General features: G+C 46.2%; 1 protein-coding gene across 6 annotated transcripts in view; it reads left to right on the top strand.

Moving 5' to 3' along the window:
* Positions 1-27056, top strand: part of STK24 (serine/threonine kinase 24) — a 113011-nt gene that overhangs the window by 24297 nt on the left and 61658 nt on the right. For 4 of the 6 annotated variants that reach the window (XM_070579110.1, XM_070579109.1, XM_008516255.2 and 1 more), the window contains exon 2: positions 23002-23232. In XM_070579110.1, the coding sequence (XP_070435211.1) occupies positions 23002-23232 (231 nt within the window). Of the gene's footprint in view, positions 1-23001; positions 23233-25844; positions 25995-27056 lie in introns of those variants that run through there. The other 2 variants (XM_070579113.1, XM_070579112.1) reach the window with 1 other exon arrangement.

Here is a 27056-nt window from a genome sequence, read left to right as displayed (position 1 = left end):
TATTGAATTGTATCCATATCTTAAGAAATTCCCATGGTCTCCCAATTTCTTTAAACTTTCATGTTTCCTTTTAGCTTCAGAAAATAAAATTTAAATGGGTTTAAAAATAAACACAGGGGCCGGCCCTGGGGCCGAGTGGTTAAGTTCGCATGCTCCACTTCGGCGGCCCAGGGTTTCACTGGTTCGGATCCTGGGCGCAGACATGGCAGCGCTCATCAGGCCATGCTGAGGTGGCATCCCACATGCCACAACCAGAAGGACCCACAACTAAAAATGTTCAACTATGTACTGGGGGGCTTTGGGGAGAAAAAAGAAAAAATAAAATCTTTAAAAAAATAAAAATAAAAATAAAAAAAACAAATATGTAAAGCACCCCCTAACTACATTTGGGCCATTGACGGACCGCGTATATGACAGTGGTCCCATAAGATTAGTACCATGTCGCCCAGGTGTGTGGTAGGCTACACCATGTAGGTTTGTGTAAGTGCACTCTGTGATGCTCGCACAGAACGCATTTCTCAGAACGTACTCTCGTCATCGTTAAGCGACACATGATTATATAGCAGGAGCGAAAGTTTTCCTGAGATTTTCAGATGATTTATCTTTTTTTAACATTTTCATTTTGTTGATTAGTTCTCCTTATATAGAGAATTGTTTAAAAGAAACGCAGTAATTGCAGTGTTTGGTATAATATAATTCAGGATGTTAGATCTAATACGGAAGGACATTAGCTGCTTTTAGCTTCTTTATTGTTACCCAGATTGATTGAGGACGATGGATTAGAGATGTCTAATAACTGACCTTTTGCAGCCAGAATGATTTGGCCCAAGAATCCTGGACCATAAACTTAAAATCTTCCTGAAGTCATGTCTGACCTTTTTTTTTTCTTAACCACAAAGGGATAGTGTAAAGTATTCTTTTTTTCTTATTTTGTTGAGGACATATTGGCTTATAATGTCGTATAATTTCAGGTGTACATTGTTATATATCTTCTTCTGTATAGACTGCATTGTGCTCACCACCAATAGTCTAATTTTTATCTGTCACCATACGTATGTGCCCCTTTACCCCTTTTACCCCACCCCCCCGAGTCTGGTCTTTTTTCATCTTTTAGTGTATGTATGTGTTTGGGTGTCTGTGTTCATTAAAAATGAAAATGATACAGCTTTGCTTTTTTCTTAGTGTAAATTTGTGAAATAAGCTCATTGTTAACAACTGGGACAATGCAGAAAAACAGAGACTGTAAAAACCGTAAATAGGGGCCGGCCTGGTGGCGCAGTGGTTAAGTTCGCACGTTCCGCTTTCTTGTGGCCCGGGGTTTGCTAGTTTGGATCCCGGGTGCGGACACGGCACCGCTTGGCACGCCATTGCTGTGGCAGGCATCCCACATATAAAGTAGAGGAAGATGGGCACGGATGTTAGCTCAGGGCTACTCTTCCTCAGCAAAAAGAGGAGGGTTGGTGGCAGATGTTAGCTCAGTGCTAATCTTCCTCAAAAAACAAAACAAAACCATAAATAACTACTGTTAATATTTTAGTATACATCCTTCCAAAGTTTTTTCTGTGAATATATGTTGCCCACCCGCCCCTCCTCCACCACAGAAATGCAACCGTTCTATATGTCCTGTTCTGTAATGTACTTTTTCCTATTAAACATTGGCATGCTTTTCCATGTCACTAAATCAGCATTATCTGAGTGGCTGCTTGGTATTTCTTTGTATGGCTGTAGAATGATGTCTGCAACTAATCCTACATTGACGTCTGCTTAGGTAGTTCTCAACTTAAAAAAAAATTATGGAAAATGCCAATGAATATATGAATCTTTCCACTTGTCTAATTATTTCCTTAGGATAAACCAGAAGTGGGATTTTTGCTGTTTCCTTATTTTCATTTTCAGGTACAGTTGATATGTATACATGAAGTCTTTGTTGCTTCCGTATCCAGCACCTTCTCTGATCCCTTTTTTTTTTTTTAACTCTCCTGTTTTCAGCTGATTTTTTGTTTTCTCTGTCATTGTTTTCAGCAGTGTCTCCTCTGCTGTTTTGCTGCTTTTAATGTGGTCTTTATTTTGGTAATGGTTTTTATTATCTTCAACTGTATCAGTTAGTCCTCTTTCAAGATTTTTTTTTTTTTTTTTTAACAAACTCCTAGTTTTCTTTTAATTTCTTTGGGTCAAGAGAACATTTGAAACGTTTCCCCTCTCCCTTGGGAAGTCCTCTGAGATGTTATTTTCCTTCTGCCTCTGCTTGCTGTGTTTCTTTCACACTGCCCCTTTTCTTTGTGGACACTCTGTTTCCTTTGGCTCAGAGGCGTCTGAAGGGGCAGTGCTCCTCGGCCTGCAGTCTGCCCAGGACAGTGCAGCATCGCAGGAGCCCCTCCAGAGCACCTGCCCACCTCAGGGTGGCTCCATCCTCTCGCACCCTGCCTGGCACTGTCTTCTGCCCGTCGAGGGGCGTCCCTCCACTCGCTCTTCCTTGGGGTGACTTGATGATCCAGGGTGCTCACTTGGCGGCAGGTTAAACGGGCTAGCCGCGTCTGATCAGCAGTGTGAAGCTGGCTTTTCTGCCTGGTTGGGGAAGTGGTGATGGCCCTTGCCAGTGAGGCCTCTTGGCCATCTTTGTGGTATGTATCGGGTCCCCAGAGGGCGGGTTCCTGCCACCCCAGAATCCTGTCCACAGCCTCAGCCCCTGCCATTCCTAGCAAAGGGCATCCCACTTTCCACGAAGCCGCTTCTTGCCTAGGGCCTAACAGGTTGTGGATTGGTTCTCTCCTCTTCCCTCAGCTTGGCTTAGATGTCACTGTGTGTGGCAGATAGCTTTTAGGGTTATGACTGTTTTCCTGGTTTTATTGTGGATGGACTTTTCTTGTCTTTTTCTCCTGTTTTCTCTTTCAGAGGAGAGGAGCATAAACGTGCCTTTCATTTGCCTTCTTTTATTGTGTGTGTGTGTGTGTATGGAAGATTGGCCCTGAGATAACAGATGTTATCTGTTGCCAATCTTCCTCTTTTTGCTTGAGGAAGATGGTCCCTGAGCTCACATCCATGCCAGTCTTCCTGTATTTTGTATGTGGGACACCTCCACAGCATGGCTTGATGAGAGGTGTGTAGTTCTGGGCCTGGGATCCGAACCTGTGAACTATGGGCTGCGGAAGCGGAGTGCATGAACTTAACCACTATGCCACCAGGCTGGCCCCTCATTTGCCTTGTTTTGGAAGTCTCCTCATGTTATTTTTAAGCCTTGGTTCCATCAACACGACAGACCATCAATTAGAGCCAGTATATTCACACTTGCCAGTCTCTGTTGCATGTTATTATCATTAAGTGAAGGACTCAGAAGTAAAGTGAAGCTTTTGTGTAATACGTGATTTATCTGGAATAGATGTGTGGATGACTGAGTCTACCCGATAGCTAGTAGTAAATGGTTAACTACTTTGATGAGAATCCTTCAAAGATATGTCTTAGTTTAAAGCTTCCTTCAGCAGTGTTTACTGATCAGTTTGGTTGGTGGGAGATCATGGTGTGTGACTGTTGTCGGTTGTGATAGCAGGGACCCTGTGCCACTGGTCCTTGCAGCCTGATGCTCACCCCCTCCTGCTCTGCTGTCCAGTTCTGACCCAGCCCGGCCCAACTTGTCGCAGCAGTACCAGACACGAGCCTGTGCCCAGCTTCCTTGTAGAAGCAACCGTGCCGAGGCTGCCTGCCTCATTCTGTTTGGAGAACTGAAGACATAATTGAAAAGAGGATAACTATAAGAAGAAACTGTGGGGCGGGGTCTGGAGTCTCTTTGTGTCAGCAGCAAATCCTTTTTTGGGCATACATCTTTATTAAATATTTCAGCACAGTATTTTCAGACTTTCCCCTCTAGGGGTTGGCTGGTGTTCCTCTCACAGCTGGGGAGCTGTCCTGGGTCATACCGTGATGTCTTCGGGTGCCACCCGGGAATGGAGGGGTTTGCCGTACAGCAGAGGACCTCAGATGGCTGTCCTTCATCCTGTGTGCATTGCCCCTCTTCTGCCATCAAAGCCATTCTGAGAGTCAGTGCCCGCCCTCAGCTAGTTTGCTGCTTCTGCTCTACTGTGGGCTAGGAACCCAGGCCCAGGTATTTGCCTTTCTTAGAGGATGTGTTGACTGTGGACCAGAATACTCTGAGAGAGAGACTGGAGACCCCTCCTATGAAGAGCGGTGCATGGGAATTCAGGGCTCAGGATCTGTGACGGCCATTTCTGTGCTTGAGGCCTTTTTGCTTTGTGCTTCTGGAGGGTTGAGCTTTCTAAAATTTGACCTCTGCATCAAAGTTGGGCTGCTGTACTTGAATAATTCTGTGAGCCTCAGGTAAATATATGCATACTTCCCGTTGCAGTCCACTCGAGGGTGGGGGGCAGATTGGTTGCGTTATTCATTTGATTTGCCCTCAAGTGTTTAGGTCTCTTTTTGGGAAGGCAGCAGCTCTGTAGGGTACGTGGTTGGGAGGGATTTCATTGAGGAGTCAACTTTTGGAGGAGAGCATCACAGGCTGTTTTTCCTTATTCCGCCAGTGAGCAGAGCTGTGGCCCATCATCCCTCTTCTTTGAGCTTTGTGGCATTATGAGGCCCGGGGGCCTTCAGTTGGGTGGCTTTCCCTTACACGCTGGCTGGCTGGAGGGTTTTAAACTGCACTGGCTAGAGGCTGTGGGATTTTGTTCTCTGACCCGTTATCTCCACAAATACACCTGTTCTTGTCAGGCTGTCATGTTACACTTTTGAGCTTGGAAATTATGAGTTCCGAATTGAAACTGCGTTGTTGCAGCTCTCTACAGTGAGTGTTAATCCGTGGAGGTGGACATGGAGCCAGGTAGTCAAGGGCACGGACGGAGAACGGAACCTCCGCGTCAGCTTCCCCAGGTCTGTGCTCTGCTTTGCTTCCCTGAATGTTTCCCCTCCACGAAAAGCGGATTTGGTACAGAAGGTGCCGTGGAAACGAGGAGGCGGGAACCCTGAGAACTTGGTCACCTCAGCCCTGTGACTGTTCTTCATCTGAAGTAAACAGAGTACCTTGTATGCTGTTTCTGGGATCTATATGATGGGTGTGAGGGATTACTGTGTTACAGTTGAATTGAACCCAGAATCTGTGAGGTTGGCTCGAATTTAGTTACTGTCAGTAAAATGCAGGGCTGGGAGGAAGTTGGAACCAACCTCCTGGTAGAGATTGTTTTTTGAATGTGCAGAGGATGGATGTATTGTTTTGTCAGTCCTCTTGCCCTTACTTAACCGACAAGGGACAGTTGGCTGGAACGGTCCTTATTCAGCAGTATTTATTTAGGTTTGTACACCTTCCAAAAGTTTGCTTATTGACGTCCCCGTTTATAATCCTTTAAAATGGCTGACCTACCCGTGGCCGAGTGGTTAAGTTCGCCCGCTCAGCTGCAGGCGGCCCAGTGTTTCGTCAGTTCGAATCCTGGGTGTGGACATGGCACTGCTCATCAAACCATGCTGAGGCAGCGTCCCACATGCCACAACTAGAAGGACCCACAACGAAGTTTATCGTACTGGGGGGTTTTGGGGAGAAAAAGGAAAAAAAATAAAATCCTAAAAAAAAAAAAAAAATGGCTGACCTACCAGTCAGCACTGGGGTTGGTGGAATGTGGTGCCAAGAAAATATTAAATCATGAGAGCTGATCACCATGTCCAGAAAATAATGCAGTCTTGTGAAGACCTTTGTCTTCAAGCTAGGTAAGAAATAAGTTATAAATGGCCTATGATTAAAGGAAATGCAATCGATGAATTCTTACCTCTTCAAAGATAAGGAAACCACAACACAAAAGTTGGATGAATTGCCCAAGATATAAAGCAAATATGTGGTGGAGGTAAAGTTTGAACCAGTTTGTCGGAAAAGCCTACAACCCTCCCCACTCCACCTCACACGTAGACCATGAGGAAGCATGTTGTGTTTCTGTGTCTGGACAGCAGATATTGGTATTACTGAAACCTGAGACTAAGTAGGACATGCATGAATTCTAGGTAGTGTGGGATAGAGCAAGCAATATATTTTTACTCACTACATTATTTTTGCTATAATGCTAGTTGAGAAAGTAAAATCTTGCATTTCACAGCAAGATTGATAGAGTTCTTCCTTCGTTACAGTCTTTGAAACCTCCTCTTCCTGGTTGCTATTTGGTAGACAGATAAAATGGCGCAGAACACAGTGCGTCTAAGCTGCTTATTCCATTGCTTAGCTTGCTCGGTTTAATTCTCTTGGGATGGAATCTGGTGCGTTTATTAAATTGGCTGCTTCTAAGTGAAAAATAAATCTTGCCTGAACGAATTTAAGAATTTATTTTAAGTTGGATTATAATTTCTCTGAACCTTCACCTCTTCTGAATCTGATACTTACATCATGCTCTTTCTTCTCTACTCCTAACCCCAAAGGTTTTCCTAGTAATGCCATTAGGAAAACCTAAGGAAGATGCTTTTTCTTTTTAAACTTTGAGGAGGGACGAGCACTGCACTTGGTCAGCAGTTGGTCAGGATACGTCTTGAGGTGTTGCGGTCGTGGTTTGATCAGCTCGAAGCTTCACGGACACGTTGGCTTCGTGACCTACACTGGCCGTTGTGTTCTGGGGCAGATGGGGTGGAAGAGTAGACAGGGATGTGAAGTTTTGGTAAATCATGACGCTATGGAAAAAGACAAAACTTTATTATTTTGTTTTTGAAAAAGTTGTTCATTCACTCGGCGTTTCAGCCCTCACTACATGCCAGGTGTTTTGCTAGATGCTGGGGTAAGATGACCTCAGAGGAGACAGATGGATAAAGGTATGTAATGTGTGATTTTTTTCTTTTAAATAGCTTTTTGGGGGTATATTTTACATGTCATAAAATGCACTCCTCTCAGATGTGCAATTCGGTGGTTTTTAGTAACTTTCCTGAGTGGTGCGGCCATCACCATAGATCAGTTCAGAACCTTTTCATCACCACCGTGTGATCCCTCCTGCTCATTTACAGTTCACTTCTGTTTGCACCCCTGCCCCAGACAACCCCTAATCTGCTTTCTGTCTCCATCAGTCTGCCTTTTCTGGACATTTCGTGTACATCGAATCATACTGTGTATGGTCTGTTGTGACTGTCTCCTTTTAGTTGGCATGTTTTTGAGGTTCATGAGGTAGCATGTGTCCGTAGTTCCCTCCCTTTTATTGTTGAGTAGTATCCCATTGTATGGATGTACCCCATTTTGTCTGTCCACCAGTTGATGAAGAATTGAGTTGTTGGCAGTGTTTGGCTATTATTAATAATGCTGCTGTGAATATTTGCACGTACGTCATGTGGACAGTTTTCAGTTCTCTTTGGAGTGAAATTGCTGGGTCATATGGTGGTTTTATGTTTCACTTTTTGAGAAACTGTAAACTACTTTCTGGAGTAGCTGCATCATTTTATCTGTCCGGCAGTTTAATACAGAAAGAGAGGACATCTTGTGGTTTTAATAGATTTGATAGATTTACCATTACTTCCGATATAACACTGATAGTCTTCTATCAATATGGCAGAATGGGGAAAAGCAACCTAATAACGAAAAGAGTTGTGTTACGTTGTTTACTCTTCTGGAGGCACTTTAGTGTCACAGCCTGCTTGACCCCCGCCCTGCCCCCCCCCCCCCGCCCCCCGCCCCTGCTGCCCAGGCGCAGCCTTCAGGGCAGTGGGATTTGGGTGAATGGCATGGAAATGGACAGCAGTGTTCAGAGTGGGCAGCAGGCTGAGTTAATATAGTTTGTCCTGTTTTGTTTTGGTGGATGTCGGGATCTCTGGAATAACTCTCTTCATATAAGTTTTGGTTGTTAACCCTTTCCTTTCAGTCATTCCCAGCTTGGCCTCCTGTGTCTCCTCATTTCATTTTCCTTGTGATATCATCCAGAAGTTGTCACAGGTTTTGGTAGGACAGAGCAGAGTAATATCTTCACTGTGGTTTTCTCAGTAGTGATGAAATTCTTTCACTCATTTTGGGTCTAATTAAGGAGCAAGAGAGAAGGGATGCCAGGGGCTGTGTGGGAGAGAGGTCATGAGGAGATGGGCCTCGGAGGTCAGGTGGCAGGTGGGCCGCTCCTTGAAATGCTCTGGGAGTGATGATTCCAGCACAAGGAGTATTCCTGGAGTGTGTGCGCGCGTGAGAGACAGGATAGGAGAAGAAAGGTCCACAGAGGGGCTAGAGGAGGAGACCAGGCAGAAAATGAATAAAATGAGCTGACAGCTCTCCTCGACGCTCCTCTGGAGCCCAGGTCAGTGTAAGGTGCAGATCAGGTGAGAAAGGGCTCAGAAATCGGCCTTAAAGCAAGTGATTGGCCCAGGTGAGAACGCCTTTTCCTTTACTAAAACCTGAAGTGCAATGTGATCCTCAGGAAGGAGGTCCTGGAAGTGATGAGAATTTGTGGAGTCCCTGTGGCTTAGTGACATTGATGAGGGGCGACAGAAAGCAAGGAACTGCTGTGATGACGGGAAACCGGGACAGAGGCTGCCAGTAAAATCTGCAGGGACAGGGTCAGCTGACTGAACTTGCGCTGAACCCTGAACGCAGCAGTGGAGGAAGAATAATGATGCTTAACTCACAGCCAGGCCCTAACCCCTTTGCATATAGTAACTCATGTCGCCTCCCACAACCCTCGATGCAGGTGCTCTTACTATCCCCGTTTACAGAAGAGGAAACCCAGGTTGAGAGCAGCTGAGTCACTTGTCCAGGGTCCCTCATCAGAGCCGGGAATCAGATCCAAGGGGTCGGGCTCCAGGGTCTGCTCTCTTAACCGCTGTTAAGATGAGAGGCAGCAGAAATGGACCCAAATGAGGACTGGAAATAGTCTCGCCCCTTCTGGCTCGCCGTTTAACATTTGATACCTGGGAGTGCCGAGCTTCCTGCCTGCAGCTGCTGTCTGGGCTGTTAGTTGCAGCCTGGATGCAGGCCCTGTCTTGGCGCAGTCACTGAGGCCAAGCACCCAGGCGTGTGCCAGCCGGCTCTTTAATCTAGGAGGGTCTATCGGCCACCTTTCTGCTACAGCACAGCTTTGGCCTCAAGACCTCGGGGCTCTACCTTAGCTTGTTAATTCATTCAGCTGACGTTACTGAGGGTCACTTTCATCCCAGTGCCTGGGCTGTTTGTTTTTTTTGTTTTCCAATTTTTTTTTAATTGAGTTATTGATAGGTTACAATCTTGTGAAATTTCAGTTGTACATTAATGTTTGTCAGTCATGTTGTAGGTGCACCACTTCACCCTTTGTGCCCACCCCCCACCCCACCTTTCCCCTGGTATCCACTAAACTGTTCTTAGTCCATAATTTTAAATTCCTCATATGAGTGGAGTCATACACAGATTATCTTTCTCTCGTTGGCTTATTTCACTTAACATAATTCTCTCAAGGTCCATCTATGTTATTGCAAATGGAATGATTTTGTTCTGTTTTGCAGCTGAGTAGTATTCCATTGTATATATGTACCACATCTTCTTTATCCATTCGTCTGTTGATGGGCACTTAGGTTGCTTCCACGTCTTGGCTATTGTAAACAGTGCTGCAATAAACATTGGGGTGCACAGGACTTTTGGGATTGCTGACTTCAGGCTCTTTGGATAAATACCCAGTAGTGGGATGGCTGGATCGTATGGTAGTTCTATTTTTAGTTTTTTGAGGAATCTCCATACTGTTTTCCATAGTGTTTTTGGTTTTTTTTGTGAGGAAGATTGTTGCTGAGCTAACATCTGTGCCAATCTTCCTCTGTTTTTTGTGGGACACCGCCACAGTATGGCTTGATTTGCGGTGCTAGGTCTGTGCCCGGTATCCGAACCTGCGAACCCCAGGCCACCGAAGGAGAGTATGCAAACTTAACCACTACGCCACTGGACCGGCCCCACTGGGCTGTTTTAATTGAGCTCATTCTATACAGTAGGAGAGACTGATGCAAACCCATGGCACTGTTCAGAGCCAACAGTGCAGTGGGCCAGAGGCCAGAGGTTTAGGGTGGAGAAATCTCCCTCTAGATTGAACGTGTGTGTGTTTGTTACTATGAGTGTTTGACGACAAGCAGTCTTTCACCTTTCTAAACAGTCTTACCCGAGAGGACCCCACATGAGGGCCACAGTCCACATAGATTTCCATCACTGGCACTAACTATAAAAATACATGTGCTTGACAGATAACCTGCTCCATCAGAGATCGACGTTTAGGGGTTACCGTGTAAGGTAATAGAGCATTGGCTCTAGAGCCAAGCGCCACCCTCTCTGACTCCCCTGGGTGAGTGGCGTACCCTCTTTAAGCCTCCACCTTCTCATCTGCTAAGGCACCCTCTTCAGAGGCTGGGGTGAGGAGATGGCGAGACCAGCCCCAGTGAAGAAAGCTCTGGGTGCGGTGTCTAAGTGCTCCGCCTGTCGTGTTGCTTTCCTTCTTTCCCTTTGGGAGAGCCGGAGCACGGGCAAAGGAACATGGCGGTGAGGGAGAGGAGGGGGCGGTTTCTTGCATCTGTTGAGTGAAGCGTGGAGATGATTTCTGAGAGGCCCCCCTCCTGCCCTGGGAGCTGGTTCCTTCGGTGGGCTCAGGCAGCGTTGCTGGTGTGGGAGGTGATGGCCAGGCTTGCTGTATGAGCCATCTTGATGGGTTAGCATGGAGATGATGGACAAACTACAGTTGCCCTTGGCCTGTTTTTGTTGGCTCATGAGCTCATGATTTTAATTTTTAAAGGGTTGTTTAAAAAAAAGGAAGAAAACTATGTAACAGAGACTGTTTGGCTCACAAAACCTAAGGTGTTTACTGTCTGGCCCCTCAGAGAAAGTTCACTGCCCTCGCTCTATCGTGCTGCCCGCAGTCTTTAACCTCCCCAGGATTACACTGGACACCTGGCTCGATGGCAGTCGTCTTACTGATTGACACAGAGCTCAGCACTTCTGTGACACGTGAGACTGGCTAACACTGAATGCGTCTCTCACCCTTGCCGCCCCTCCTAGGGATAGAAGGACGCTCAGTGACACCCCCTTCCCCCTGGTGGACAGGATGCATGGATTCCTACTTGTTGCCTGTCAGCCTTGTCCATGACCTTAGCATTTCTATTCCAGCCGCTTTCCCTGATGCCTCTAAAAGCTGCAGGATTTTCAGGTAAAGGAAATGTGATTGTTGATAGATAAGCCCAAACTGTTTGGTCTGATTTTTTAGAATAGTCATGTTCCCTGACACTCGTTGTTGCTGCTGCAATCTTTTATAAAATACATACAGGAAGGTGAGTCACCTGTAGGGCATTGGAGGAGGCATCAGATGAAACGCCTTCTGCTGAGTGTGGCATTCCAGCGAGATAACCCAAGGGTGCACCTTGCCAGATGGTTCCTCTCTAACCGGGCATCCTGCCAAGCTTGCAGTTTACAGCCCTTTCCGGTCCAGAGGGTGACCCGTGACACACAGAGCAGGACTTAAACCCCGCTTCCTGGCTGTGGGGGACCTTGTGTAAGTGACGTACCCTCTGCACCCCACTTTTCTTGGCTGTGTTGTGAGGATCGTGCTCCTTTTTCCTGGAGTCGTTGGGAGGTCTAGAAAGGAGTAGCTATGAAAATGGCTCAGCACGGAGCTTCAGAAATGGGGCCTGTTGTGTTTGTGCTTTTATAGCAGGGTATGGTCGGAGTCTTTTCCATGGCTTGTTTGTTTTGGTTTTAATAAAGGAGGTGCCAGGATTCATTTCTCAGTGAGCTATATAATTTGTTTGGAATTCATTGTGTATTTTTCTTCAAGTGCTTGCCCAACAAAACCATCCTGATTTCTGTCTTTGCCTTGGTGTCTGGGCCTGCTCATTATCTCAGAGAAACCCCAGGCCTTCATCTTTCAGCCAGGGAGCCTTTCATTGAAGAAAAGTGCTCCCAGCAACCACTGGGGGAGCCTAGTGGGAGTCAGAGGTTCCCTTCGTGGGGACTCTGGAGTGCAGAAGCTTGGTCCGGGCTGGGACTTGCACCAAGCTCTGTGACCCCAGGCTAGTTAAGCCCAGGCCTTGGTTCCTGGGCTCCCTCTGTTACCAGTCCTTGCGTGGTCCACAGGGGATGTGAATGAGGCCATCCAGCAGAGTGCCCGGGAGCATTTGGCACTGGGCAGGCGGTCAGCAAAATAGTAGCCAGAGCCTCCGAGCCTTTTGTTCAGTCCACCCTGAGAAAGAGCTTGATGCTGAGTGAATGAGGGCTGGCGAGCCTCTCGGGCCACCTTCCAGCCTGGACCCTCTCCCTGGCGCACGCTCCTGCTCTGAGTGGGCTCTCCCTTGGTGCCTTCGCCCTGAACTCTGACCTCACAGAGCTTCAGGCACTGGTTTCCGAAGGTCACGAGTGTGGGTGTGTATGTGTGGTTTATTAGATACTGAGGCCAGAAACAATAGATTCACCTAGGCAGTGAAGTCATTTTTTTCTCATTTTTAATGTTGTTTAAAAAATTGTATTTGCATTTTTCTTTGCTAAAGCAGTTTCTGCCTTCAATAAACATCAATTTAAAGGCGAGTAGGTGCTGGTCCTAGGGATCCCTAAAACTCTTGGTAGTTTGGGTATGTAGGGTGTAGACGTTGAAATTCATAGGATTTAACATCTCTTTTCCCCAGTTTTCTTTTTTGTCAAAAACTGTAGAAACTTATTCAGTTTCTTCTAGATTGTGTGGTTGTTGCAGGGTTGAAATAAAGTGTGTGCTGTGGGGGAAGTGAGTTCACTAAGCCCGACTCTGGGGCATTTGTAGTGTGCTAAAGAGAGCTCAGGCAGAGGGACAGGATGCGGCCTCTTAGGAAAGGAGCCGGTCTGATCACGGAATCAGGGCCGGGGGACCTTATCTTGTAGTGATTAGAGGATTTATTATAATGTGGAGGACAGTGTATTTCTGTATAAACCTGTGATTTTGGCCTCAAATTATAAAATGATCTTTCACCAATTAGCTAGGAATGAGACTTTTTGAAGAATGTTTGAGGATTGGAGAAATCTGTCAGTTCTTTGAACTAATTGGAGCTGTTTGCTATTTAAAGATATTTATTTGGTAAATAAAGGGTTTGATTTCAGAGCCCTCCAATTAGCCACCTAGTTAATGCACAAGACACCCTTGAGGGCTAGAGGTGCAGGGTCAGTGGTGAGGTGGCTGAAGTCCTAGGAGGCGGCAGGGGAGGGACTGGCGAGGAGAAGATTGAGAAGGCGAGCCGTGGGGGGCACCCCACCCCTGCGCAGTGTGATTCCCTCCCAGGTGGAGGCAAGCAGGTGAGCAGATACGAGGAGGTCACTGACAGCGTAACTTCCCTTGGAGCGATCTCCTGGACTAGACCACTGGTTCTCAACCTTGGCTGCACTGTGGAATCTTCGGGGAGCTTTAAATAATACCAATGCCGGCTGGGGTCCCATCCCCAGAGATGATTCTGGTGTGCAGTCCGTGTTGACAATCACTCGCCACATGCTGCAGGGAGGGCCACTCTGTAAGCTGCTGCTTGTGACTTGGTGAGATGGCACAGCAAACAGAGCTGCCTTCATTTTCTGCGCCCTTCCCCACAGGTTCTCCTGGCCCGGGGTCCTGCGTCCCCGTGGTTTTAGCTCGCTTTTGAAGGAGGCTGAGGCCTTCTTGGAGCCAAGGACCAGTCCAGCCATTTGCACCTTTGAAGGGTGCAGGCCGACTGAGGAGGAAACGCACTGCAAATTCCCTCTTCCTCCTCCTCGAGAGGAGCCTGGTCAGTTGGCATTCGGTGTAAAAACGAAAGTCTCTACCTTAGTCTTTCTTATCAAGTCGCAATGAGGAGTTCAAGGTTTCCCCTGTTTTCTTCTTGTCAAATGTATGTAGGGTTGGCTGCTGGGGGAGCACCAGCGACCAGATCTGGGGCGGGGCACACTGAGGTGTGTTGACAGTTCCCTGAGAGCAGAACACCCTCCCTGCAGGTGCATGCCGGGCTTCCCAGGGCGAGGAGGAGGCCGGGAGGTGCCCGAAGTCTCTGCTGCCCTGTGCACCCCGGGCCAAATGGGTTTAGGGCATTGCAGAGATTCTGGCTGGGAAAAAATCCCCAAAAAAGGGCATTTGGCTTTTTGGGAGTCTTGTCTTTTCTTTCTTTCTTCCTCTCTTTCTTTCTTTTCTCTCTTTTCTTTCTTTAAGCTTTACGTTGGTCGTGTGTGTGTGTGTGTGTGTGTGTGTATTCTTGTATGTATGTTGTTAAAAGGGCAGCTTAATTTTCAGGTGGAGGAGGCATGGAAAAGGCCCTGTTAAAGAGTGAACTTTAAACTTGTTAAAATGAGAGAAAACCTTTACAGAGTAATAGGCTTGTTTAGACAAATTGTCCAGTGTTACTTTCAGTACAGAATGCCTTTGAAATAGAATGGTTACATCAATCTGAGACAGGTTTTCAGGGCATTTTATTTGCTTGTAACTTTAAGATTTCTTATTTATGGGAAGGAGAAGAATTTTACAAAAATAGGAATATAAAATTTAGCCATATTTAAAAATGACGATAGTTTTTAGTCTCTCTTTGGGATCATGCTGCATTGTGCTATACATGGTGTGTTCTCAGTAAGTGTTTTGGCCAGTGTTTTAGTGATTTCTAAAAATGTCTTCAAAATCGAGTGCTGTTGTAAAGATGACCTCTCGTGTTCTTAGATGTGCTTACTGAGAGTCCGTGCCAACTCTAGCGGGGGTGACAGATCGCCCTTCCGTCTGTGGAGGCTTTGCCGTGGGCTTCACTTTCCCTCTTACGTAGGCTAATTTGATCCTCTGACAAACCTGTGAGGTAAATAAATACTTCAGGCATCATTGCTCTGTTTTACTGAGAAGTTAGGAACTTACTCAAGGTCATGCAGCAGAGTCTTACTGCAGAGGAAAATCTGGGTCTTTTGATTCCTAATTCAGTGCTCTTTCGATGTATTTTGTTGTCAGAGCTTAGGAGGCAGGATGGGTGTGCTCAGACTTTGGAATCACATGGCCATGGGTTCCAGTTCAGGGACGTCGCATGCACTGTGTCCTTGGACAGATCGCATAGCCGCTGTAGAACGGAAGTCAGGCCTCCTTCAGAGCAGGCACTCTGAAATGGTGGTTATTTTTCTTAGGGCCTCACCCCGCCCAGGCCACATCAAAGACCGGAGTGTTTCAAAGCCTCTGACTGCAGCTTTCACCTAATTTGTGACATGGGGACAGCCAGGAGTTCTGGGACTCTAGCTTATTTATGGGTGTCAAAATGTGGCTGCCTCATGGATTAGAATCTGCTGCAGATTGTTTTGTAAGACAATCTTTTAGGTTCTAGTTTCTGCTCAGAAATTGTTAGTAGGATTTCTCTTTCATTGACTGTCTAAAAGTATGTGTTTCTGTCTGGGGACAACATGCACCTCTTGACAAGCTGATTGGGTGTGTCGTGCACCCCCAGGCCAGTGCTTTTTGCATCTTGCCTTGTTTGCTATCATTCTCCCTGGATTTGGGCCTGCTTTCCTTTTCCATTTAAAGTGGCTTCTGCTCACGTAACTTCGAGTCCCTTATGCTGAGGCAGCCTGTGGAGAAGAGCCCTCTTTCTGTTTCTGTTTTAGGGGACTTAGTGGTCACCATTATAGGCAAGTGAAAAAGACTTACTGCACGTTCTCATGGCCACGATCTTTTGTCTGTAGTTCCTAGCATCATTTCTTAGACCTAAGATTATTGTAAGAGCCACTGCTCAGTGCTCTCTGTGGAGGCCACATGCTACACCACCACCCGCTGGTCTTCCTGGCCGGTGGTTCATGAACCTGTGCTACTGTGGCCTCCACCACACATGGCCTCCACAGGGTGGGCCTCTGTACTGTAGGAGTTACAGATGTTTCCTTCTCTCTAGGATGCTCACTCAGGCCTCCTAGAGTTCCCCTCGTCCCTTTCCCGAGGGAGAAAAGGCCTCTCGTTGTTTTAGTTGATTTTCAGTGGAAAGTGCACTGGTTTGTGAGTTAGGTGATCTGGGCTTTTCTTCTGGCTCTGGTTCAAGTGAGAGGCTTCTAAGAAACTGCTGAATCTTGATCAAGTATGGCCGGAAAGGAATAGCTCAATATTAAGTACACCAAGATAACAACAACAACAAAAGCAGTCTCTGTTTATTAAGTACTTACTGTTTAGCAGAATCTTACAAGGAGCTTTCCATGTGTTCTTAGTTTATCCTTTCAACAGCCTAAGAAGTCAGTCTCATGTGACCCCATTTTACAGATGTGGAAATAGAGGCCGGGTGGTTGAGTAACTTGTAGTAAGTTAGCAGAGCTGAGACCTGAACTTGTGTTCAGACACCAAGTGCCCGTGGCCCCTTAGAAACCAGAGTTTTTGGCAGATAATTTAAGCATTCAGAAGGACAGTGTTGAGTAATGGTCCGATAGCTTGTTTGGGGGTCATATCTAGTATCTTACCTTTCCAGGTCTTGTAGAGCCGCTACTCTAAATGAGATATTTTGCAAAATCAGAGCAAAGCAGCTGTTTGGCGCATACTGGGTTTCTGTTTGGGGCCGTGGCTGCATTTTCCTGTCTCCCCCATGTGATGCTCTGCATCGGGCCGGGTGTTTCTTCTCTGTTATTGGGGATGTCTGACTGCATCCTCAGCAAGTTTGGGTTTTGCCTGCAGGTACACGTGCTGCCTGGCTCTGCTGGGTTAGGTTGGCAGGATTAGAGATTCGCTCTTCAGTAGATCATAATCTTGAAGGGGAGAGCAATCTGTAAGATGTTGTTACTCTGGTTTTCAACCTGTGGCATAGGAAAACGTGCTTCTGCTCCGCGAAAAAAGAGCCTGGGGCCGCTGCCTTTGCTCAAGGGAATTGTCAGGTGTTGGGTGGGTTTGGAGCAGCAGGTGAGAATTTTCACCTATAACAGTGAAATAATAGTGGCCTCTTTGGGGCAGAAGAAATAAGGTGTAGAAGGGCACAAAGTTGAGATTGGGCTTTTTTTTTTTTTTTTTTTTTTTTTTTTAACATTTTCAGGATTTTTTAATCACTTTTTAAAAAATAGTTTGACTCACAAGAAGTTGTAAAAATAATTAGTTCCTGTGTACCATTCACCTGCTTTCCCCCATGATATCTTACACTGTAAAAACCAGGAAATTGATGTTGGCACGGTACTGTTAACTTGGGAGCAGACCTTAATTCAAATGTCCCCAGTTTTTGCATGTAGTTCTTTTTGGTGTATTCTTCTGTGAAATTTTATCACATGTGTAGATGTGAGTAAAATCACCGCAGTGGGGATGCAGAATTGTTCCGTCACCACAAAGACTCTCCCTGTCACCTCTGCTCATCACCCCTTCCCCCACCCTGCCCCCAGCAACCATGTATCTATTCTCCGTCACCCTAATTCTGTCACTTGGAGAGTTATCTGTAAATGGAACCACGTTCAGAAGTGTTAGGAAGTTTGGTGATGGGGGGAAGCGGGGGCAGTGGCAGACAGTGGGATTAGGAAGGCGCTGTGGGGTTTGGATCCACGGTGAGTGTGTGTGACTTGAGTGCCGATGGTGCTTTGTCCCCTGGTGGTTTTATGCACTGAAGGAAAACCATGGGCTTTGAGGAAGCTGAGCTCTGCCAGCAGGTATAGGAAGGTCTTGAAGTGGTCAGCTGGAGGCATAGCTGCTGCGGGTGAGGGAGGGCCTGGGTGTGGAGTCAGGCAGGGGCGTGGCGGGAGAGACATTTTGGAAGAAGGACGGGCACAGTTTGGATTTGGGGGTAAGAGAGGAATCTGGGTGCAGGGTTTCCAGCTTTGGAAATGGTAGGTAGTAACACTGTTAACAACGGAGCGCATGGGGAGAGCCAGGCCAGGGAGCGTTGGGCAGATCTGGAAGGGTAAGGTGATGGGGAGAGCCAGGCAGGGGAGCGCCGGGCAGATCTGGAAGGATAAGGTGTTGGGGAGAGCCAGCGCAGAGACCTGTTGGTAATAGGGCTACGCCAAGCCTGCAGATAGGTTCCCCCTGTGTGCCCATCGGCTGCCTTGGTGTGGCTGCTTGCGGGGGTGGGTGGGGGGGATGAGGGACTCTGAGGCAAGATCAGCTCCAGGTGGAGAGAGTTCTGCGACTCATTCGGGATGCTTGCCAAGTTCAGAAGCGGGGAAGGGGGCACATCTGCCACTCACTCCCCGTCGCTGGTCCAGACCCACCGAACTCCAGGCTCCTCTGTCTGTTCTCCGCGGCAGGGAGAGTGCTGTGAGAAGCAGCAGGTTTAGAACACATCAGGCTTAGACAGTCCTTTCTCTTTTCGTGGAAAAACAAAGAGAAAAGCTTGGCTTCCACCCAGAGTGGCGTAGTACGGTGTGACTTTGCAAGCGGAACATCTGAAGCTAACTCTGCAAGTTGATTAGTAATGCCAGATGCATTTTTCATTGCCAGAAAGGATCAAAGGAAAACAGTAATAGCTATTCAGGTTTAAAAATATGAAATACTTAAGTCATCATAGAACTATTTTAATGAATTCTCTCAAGGGATTATGAAATAACAGTGAATAATTGTGGAAGCCTGAGCTCCAGAAGGGCACAGCTTTGAAATTTCTCTAAGGCTCGGAGTGGGGAGCAGGACATGGCACACGTGGACTTTCTCTTCAAAGGAATCCTGAGGGTGTAGGTGGCCCGCCCTCACTGTGCCATGTGGCAGTGTGACAGCTGCTTGTTCTGTGCACGTGTTTGTTCATGTCCCATAGCCGGGGCTTCTAGGGGATCCCAGGCTTTGGGGTAGCTGGTCGCCCTGAAACTTCCATATCATAATCAGTGAGAAACTTCTGTGGAACCATTGATTCCAGATTCACCTGGGGGCGCTTTCCCTGTCTTGTTGGCTCTTCCCACGATCTCTGGGCCTAGTGATGCTTTTCCTGGGCTTGTTGGGGAAGGGTCACAGGAGCGTTTTCCTAGACTTGTGCCTGGGCCTTTCGATCTGGAGGAATGCATCTTCTACTTATTTTGACCGTAATATGATTATTAAGTATAACAAATGTCCTGTTTTCCTAAATCTGGTAATTAAAAATAAACAAGACAAAGTGTGAGTATGTAGGAAAGCCCAGAATTTAGCTGACTAAAGTTAAAAGAGGCCTGGTGTCATGATGAAAGGCTGATGAAAAAGACAAGAAAATACAGCCACCAGAGCTAGGGAGCTGTGTCATTCCCTCAAGTTTTCACTTAGCCCTGAGCCTCCCCAAATGGAGGTTAGGCTGTTTGTTGACATGAATGCTGAAAGTTTTGAGGGAACTGGAGAGTTGTGCTTAGTGTGTCTGAGTTGCCCTCTACTGCAGACATGCCCTAGGTCTGTCAGGGACCGAGACCGGGAGGGGCTGGAGCCCCATGCCCGGCTGCCTCTGTTAATGTAGAAAGACACTGTTCTTTCTGCTATTCTTTCTCTATCCCTGCACCCTTCTCTCAGAGGAGGAAACAAAGACTTAGAGCTGTTGAGTGGCTCATGGCATCACACAGTAAGCACATAAATGGGATTCACTCCTCTTCCATCGTGAGAAGCCGGCCGCTCCTCCTTTGCCTTTAAATGATGCTCCAGCTCAGCTGCGTGAACGGGAAGCTGCACGGGCATCTCGTTGGCATTTTTGAGTGACGAGTCCGGGACCTGAGGAGTGGAATATTTCCCTTCAGGCAGCACCCCATCCCGTCCATCCTGTCCCCCAGCCTCCTTGATCCAGGAGAGGGGGCATTGAGGGGAGCGTCCTGATCCTCCTCTGCTGTGGAGAAGTCTGAGCCACTGTGTGCTGACTCCTTCCTGAGGGCGGCAGGCCTTGCTGGCCTGGCATGATGACCAGTGCTGAGTTCAGCATGAACCTTCTGAAGTGAAAATTCTCCAGATGGTTGGCAGGATGGCACCTTTTCTACTGAGGAGGTCTACTCTCCTCAGAGCACAGATTCTGGCAGCAGAATCTTGAAGTTCCTTTTTGGAATACCTCATGGTTGGCATTGATTTTCTTATGGCCATGGGGCCACAGTGCATGGTAATGAGCTTGTGTGAGAACTGCTCAAGGGCAGGACCCTGCTTGTTTAGTGCCCTGCTGTCGCTGTCTTGGCAGATGTCTCCCTTCTTGCCAGGGACAGCTTTTAGTCCTGTTTACAGCTGCTGACACAGCGGCAAAGAGTACGGAAGGACACACCACACTTGAGCAGATGTGAGACAGAGCAAGTGCCGCCAGCTCTACAGGTGCAGGCTGGGGAAGGGGCTCCAGGAAGAGTGAAAGCGGGAGTGAAAACAGCTATTTTCCACGCAGTCTCAGACCAGGCCGAAGGAAAACCAGGCAGCGTATTAAAATGAGATGCTCCTCTCCAGAGTATAGAACATCTCTGTACCGCTGCAGCCTCTCCCCAGGAGTGGACAGGTTTCTCCAGTGATCCCCGGTCTCTGTTGAATTGTGTTATCTGTGGTTGTATAGCAAGTCACCCCAGAACTTTGTGGCCTAAAACAACGATTTAGTGTTTCTCATGATTTCTTAGGTTGATTGGGGGTTTTTCTGTAGGTCATGCTCATGTGCCTGTGGTCAGCTGGAGAGCTGCTGACCTGGGTCAGCTAGGACACTGGGCATCTCTCTCCATGTCTGCAGTTGGCCCAGGTGTGTGGCTAGTGCCTTGGTTCTCAAAGTGTGGTCCCCGGACCAGCAGCATCTGTATCACCTAGGCACTCTCTGACTCTTCGGCCCCACACCAGATTTACTGAATCAGAAAGTCCGGGGATGGGGCCAGGTTATCTGTAGTCTGACAAGACCTCCAGGTGATTCTGATACTTCTGAGACGTGAGAATTGCTGCTCCTCAGCATTAGGGCTCTTAGCACCTCTTCCTTACCCTTGCTACCCCATTCCTCCTCTCTCAGGTTCTCTGTTTTTCTGAATTAGGATATTCTTTGTAGTGTCTATCCTGGATTCTGTTTGTGTCGGTGTAAGGCTGGGGTTTTCTTACTGCTCAGGGGACGTTTACTGACCGTCAGTCATTGTGTGCAGGCACATGGGTGTAGAGGTAAGACATGGTCCCTGAACTTCCTCAGCTTATAGTCTGTGGGAGGTCAGCCAGTTCAGCAGGGGCAATGACAAATTCAGTTCATGTTCAGCTTGCGATGTCCAGGTAGAAAGAGATACCTAGCATGTAATTGATCCTGGGAGTTAAAACTCAAAAGGCAGGGCTGGAGCTATCAATTTGAAAGTTACTGTATACACGATCATTTAAAACTGGTTTTCCTCAAAGGTGGCTATTCATCAGAATCAGTTGGGATCTTCAAAAAATGTGGATTATGTACCCTCTCAAGCCCCGTGACTGTGAGAGTTTTTGGGAACCCTAAGTTCCCAGGTGATTCTGATCAGCCACGCTTGGGGAACATGCTCCTAAACCGTGAAACTGTGTCACAATCCTGGGGAGAAGGAGTAGGGAAGGAATAGGAGGCGCGTCTGGAACCTGGAGGGGACTGCTTCTGATTACGGCCATCATAGGGAGCGTCTGTGTGAGAGGACTTGCTGGAACCAGGGAGACTGGAAGAAGAGGAGAGTGGGGTTGTAGGGCTAGGGGACCGGAGAGTTAGGACGAGGAGGGCGCGGTTGAGGAGGATCAGGTGCAGGTCTGTATCTTGGTGGCCAGAGCTGGAGCCCGAGCCAGCCTGCAGCAGTGAGCAGTGAGGGGGCAGGCCTGGCTGCCTTTCCCGCAACTTCAGAGGAAGGAGAGTGAAGTGGGCAGGCACCCGGATGGTGAAGCACGGTGTGTTGTTTTTTTAACGGGAGAAAGCCGAGCTTATTGCCCAGGCCAGAGAGGCACAGAGAGGGCTGCATGGAAGAGGGGTTATTGAGGAAGCCACGTGCTGGATGGACTCAAAAGCCCAGCTGTTACGATTGGCCTTGAAGCCAAGGAGGGCCACCATCTCTCTCTCTCTCTCTCTCTCTCTCTCTCTCTCTCTCTCTCGCTCTCGCTCTCGCTCTCGCTCTCGCTCTCTCTCTCGCTCTCTCTCTCTCGCTCTCTCTCTCGCTCGCTCTCTCTCTCGCTCTCTCTCTCGCTCTCTCTCTCTCTCTCACGTCCCTTTTCCTGGTAACCCCAGGGTCTCGGCGCTTCTCCCAAAGCGCTGCCTGGAACCCCCTGCCTCACCATGGAAGGCAAGTTAGTGGTTGGTGCCTGGTGAGGCCCCAGAGCTCAGTTAGCTCACGAAGCTGCCAGAATTGCTGGAATTCTGCATCTAAGACCCCCTTACGTCCGCCTGTCCCCGGTGCCTCCTCTCCTTGTACCTGTTCCTCCGCCTTTCCTCTGCCTCCTTTTTCCATAACGTTCCAGTTCCTTTCAAGGAACACACCCCCCATACCATTTCCAGACGCCCCCTGGGCGTGACAGCTTGCTGCTTATCACAGTGTGCACACATCTCTCTAGCCGCGAAGCTGGTAGGACGGCTGTAGGAGTCCCCACAGTTGAGCTCTGTGGAACTGTCCACTGTCGTGTGTATTTTCAGCTAACCAGGCTGGTGGGAAGAACTTTTAGAAGCTGTTTCAAGGGCATGAGGTTTACATGACAAAAGAAAACATGTTGGTTATTGTTTCCTGGGATCTGGTTAAAATACTTAGGCCAAAGTAGTAGCTGTAAGTAAAGATGCATAGGACGGTATTTGTTGTACTTTAAAACGTGGCCTGTTATGAAATAATTAAGTTAGGGTGTAAGTTTTTTTGCTCTTGTATATATAGCTCGTTAACCTAAGTCTTGGTATATACAAATCTGATTTTAGAAAATTTGGAAGGGAAGGTGGGGAAAAAAGTGGAATTTTTGCTTACACAGGAGTGATTTTTCAATAAATCCATATATTATAACATATTCAAATAGGTTTTTTGATTTTTATTTACTTTACCTATACAAATGCTGGAGCCTTTCCCAGTTTTTATAATTTGGGTAATTGTTCTTGTCTGTACACTTGCTGTGTTTCATAGTCTAATGCATGCATGCAGGTGAGACTTAGAAATCTTTAATCCTGAATGTGAGGGATCCCAGTCACAAACAGCCTGATCCTTAAGGGAGGAAAGCGGATCCGTCTTTGAGAAACTGTGTATAAATACAAGGGAATAGCAGGCACAGTATGGTGAGTTACTGAAGTTTTCTTTCTTTTTCTTCTCTCCTACAGAACCTAAAAGCAGATCCAGAAGAGCTTTTTACAAAACTGGAGAAAATCGGAAAGGGCTCTTTTGGCGAGGTGTTCAAAGGCATTGACAATCGGACTCAGAAAGTGGTTGCCATAAAAATCATTGATCTGGAAGAAGCTGAAGATGAGATAGAGGACATTCAACAGGAAATCACAGTGCTGAGTCAGTGTGACAGTCCATACGTAACCAAATATTATGGATCCTATCTGAAGGTAAGGCTTAAAAATGATAACAGGATTTTCTGTGATACAGCGCTTGTCTGAGCTGCGAGCAATGTATGTGAGGGACTTCAATAAATAGCATAGCAGATTTTCAAAGGAAGGAGAACTGTCTCGACCTTTGCAATCAAAAGAACCTGGCTTTGATAGTTTTATCATCTTAAATGTCACCTATGGAAATATATTTTTGGTAAAAGTGTTTGATGTTGAAATTCCCTTTAAAACAAGAAAGAGTATTTCTGAGTGGGACATTGTCATCAAAAACACATTTCTTATGAAGTTATTATAATGATAACCATTAATCACCAAATTTTAGCATGGTTTATGATAAAAACTCAGGCCAACCTAAGAATATTAGTCTTTTGATATTTTCAGTTATCAAATGTGGCTTAATTTAATACTGTTTTTAAAAACTGCTGCTGAGAATTGATAATGTTGATTAGTAAGCTAGTTTATCTTACATTTAACTTTTAAGAATTCTAGGAAAGTAAATAATTACTTAAATAAAATGGTGGTTATAATACAACACTACAGATTGTTCTTGATCTTCACTCAGTTCTTTAAGTGGGAGAGACGAGTGTTAAAAATGATTTTCCAGTCCTACATGGGACATTTTAGATGTTGTAGGGTAACCCTGTTATACTACCAAGAAAATTGAAGACCAGCCCTTGTATTTCCAGTTCCTTGACATATGCCTGTTTTACTGAACTTAGACATGTAGTGTCTTTCCACATGGGCTTTTGGAAGTTTTAAGAATTGGTGATGGGGCTGGCCCCGTGGCCGAGTGGTTAAGTTCGCGTGCTCCGCTGCAGGCGGCCCAGTGTTTCGTTAGTTCGAATTTTGGGCGGGGGACATGGCACTGCTCATCAGACCACGCTGAGGCAGCGTCCCACATGCCACAACTAGAAGAACCCACAACGAAGAATACACAACTATGTACCGGGGGACTTTGGGGAGAAAAAGGAAAAAATAAAATCTTTAAAAAAAAAAAAAAAAAAAAGAATTGGTGAAACAAATTCTGAAATAATTCTTGTGGAAACTAAAACTTCGTAGGTAGAAGGAACTGTTGCCTGAGGAGGGCAGCAATCAGCCTGGATAATGTCAGACTGGGCCTCCCCATCCTGGGTTCCTCCTCTGAATTCTCCCTGTTGCAGCTGGCAGCCTGCTCTGAGGTTGGAAGGGGCAGTGCAGGCTTTGATTTTCTGGACATGTGGTGGTATTAGGTTATAAGTGGAAGGATGGAAATTTTGAGAACCATCGATTCACTAAAATGAGTATTTAGAGGAAATTAAAATTGAATGGTAATCCTATTTTTTTTTCTAATTCCTAAAGGATGGCAGTATGTCATAGGTAAAATGTAGCATTTTGGAATGGAAAGAATAAGTTTTGGAGTCAGATGTTCTGGACTTGAATCTTACTTGTCTTGGTGTGTGGTCGTGAGCAAGTTTTTTCTTTTTCAACTTCCCTACTTCCTCATTTATAAAACAGAAAATTATGGTATACACCTCATTGTTGTAAAGATTAAATGGAATAAACTGTGTGAAAGTACCTGGCATGTAGTAGCTACTTAATGAGTGTTAACTTTCTTCCTTAATTGATTGAATTTATTCATATGTCATCCCTGAAATTACCGTTCGATGAAGGATGTATCCGCTGAGGTCAAAGCAAGGAGGAGGAAGTATGCCAGCAATGACAGTGAATGTTGCTGTGGGGTGCATCCAGCTTGGGTCTTGAGAGGGCAAGAGGGAAGCTCTATGAGTTTTATCATTCTCATGATCCAAGAGAGAACACATGTGACTTCCATATGGGAACGCAGAGGTCTTGATGTTAAATTTCTATTGAGAAAAGACAAACAGCTGAAGAAACTCAACTTGAACTCTGACTACTGTATCACTTAATGTGCTTTGTGAAATGACTTCAACAATAGTTCGTTTTATAGTAGATTCAGAGTTGGGTTTCATGTGGTTTATTGACGTTGTGTTTTCATGAGTTATGGTGCCTTTGGCAAAGGAAGTGTGGAAGATCTTCACATTTTTGATGATTTATCCTAGCTAATATTTAACTATGGAAATTAAGGATCAGTGGTTCAAAAATATCTTCTTCAACCTCAGCTCCTCAGCAGAGCTTTTACTGCATGCTGGAATAGATTGCTTCACCGTGGGCAAATGTGGTGTTCCCTTGACTGTACGTTTCTGGAGATTCTGTCTGGTATTTCCTGCTCTTGCCCCAGTCACTAATTCTAGAACATACGTTCCGAGTCAGCCTAACCTTGATCTAAAGTTGCCCAGTGAGTTTATTTAGTTAGCACAGTGTCAGCTGCCAGAATAAATCCGCTATATTTATAATGGCTCAAATATGGTAGAAGTTTATTTCTTGCTCACTGGTAGCCCTGATCTGGGGGCTCTTTTCCTCTAGTTATTTAGGAACCCAAGTTCCTTCTACCTTGTTGCTCCTCCTTCCATCTTCCACATCTGGCTCTGCTCAGCTGCCTTAAGCATCGTGGTGGCAAAAATGGAGGCTCCTGTGGGAAGTTTTCATGTGCCCGGGCCTAGACATAGAGAGCATTGTTTCTGGCCACAACTCAGTCACACAACCACACCCAACTCAGGAGAGGCTGGGAAATGTCACCTGATAGTGTGCCTCGTGGGAGAGGAAATGGGCTTGGTGCTCAGCGGGCCGTTTCTCTCCAAAGCCACTCGCTCTGTGAAGAAAGTGGAATAATTCATGGAATGATTTTCTCCACTGAATGTCCTCAGGTAGGGTGAAAAGTTTGATGATTTTTTTTTGAAGTGCTTTATATATTTTACTAGGCAGTGGTCCTTTAGGAAATACAGCTGCTTCAGGAATGCCAGGTATAGTATCATCATCGTGAAAATTTGCCCTTAATTTATTAACTTTTCTGTCCAATTTGACTAAAAACGTTAACCGACTGCTCTTGTTAGACAATGTTAACTAGCGTAAGTTGAGCAGGACAAGAATCCAGACCTGTGATTCTGTCTGCCTGTTCTTGTATAACAGAGTCTCATAAAATTCCTTGGCCCAGGGGGAAGACCCTCAGTGGAGAGCCATCTCGGTAGGTTTACAAAGTTTGAATTAGTATAATCCTGACTGTCAAGTAAGATACAAATTAAATTGACATGTAAGATCAGTGGGTCTTTGACACAAAGTTGAAAATAAGTGTGCTTTGTGTGGTTTTTATTGCCCTTTTAAAAACTCCCCGTAGCATTCAGAGCTAATATTTTTAGTTCTTTGAGTGGTGATGGGAGAGAGGGCCGTGGGATTTCACCTTGTGTTAAGGGACTTTTACATGGCAAGATTGGGTAAAGGGGAAATGAGCAGATACTCCTTTCTTCATTGCTGGATTAGCCTTAGAAGGCTCATAATTATGTTTGGATTTCAATCGTCTAGTCCAGAAAAGGAGATTAAGAACAATAGGTAAGTGGTCTGAATATACTGAATGTTACTGAAGATCAGGAGAGTGGAGTTAGTTTTGATTGTGTAGCTGTGATCAAATCACAGAATGGCTGTGTAGCATGTTTTTTCCCCAAGTGTTAAAAACAAAAACAATGCCAGCAATTTAGGGAGGGGCGGGAATAATACAACAGTGAAAATGTATGTTTATGTTGATGAAGCTGAGCCCTGGAAAGGTCTTGAAGATGATCACATACCAGAGAACTTCATTCGTTGTAGTTGGTGTTTAATTTTGGGGAACTTAAACCAGCTAGAATATTTAATTAACCAGAAGCCTCCGTATTCCTCCTGTTATACCTCTGGGGTTTTCTACCACAAAAATAACATCTACAAGGTCATAATGAAAC

Source organism: Equus przewalskii, chromosome 16, assembly GCF_037783145.1.
Source record: "Equus przewalskii isolate Varuska chromosome 16, EquPr2, whole genome shotgun sequence".
NCBI lineage: Eukaryota > Metazoa > Chordata > Mammalia > Perissodactyla > Equidae > Equus > Equus przewalskii.
Note: the sequence above shows the minus strand (reverse complement) of the source record. Positions and strands in the feature narration are given on the sequence as shown.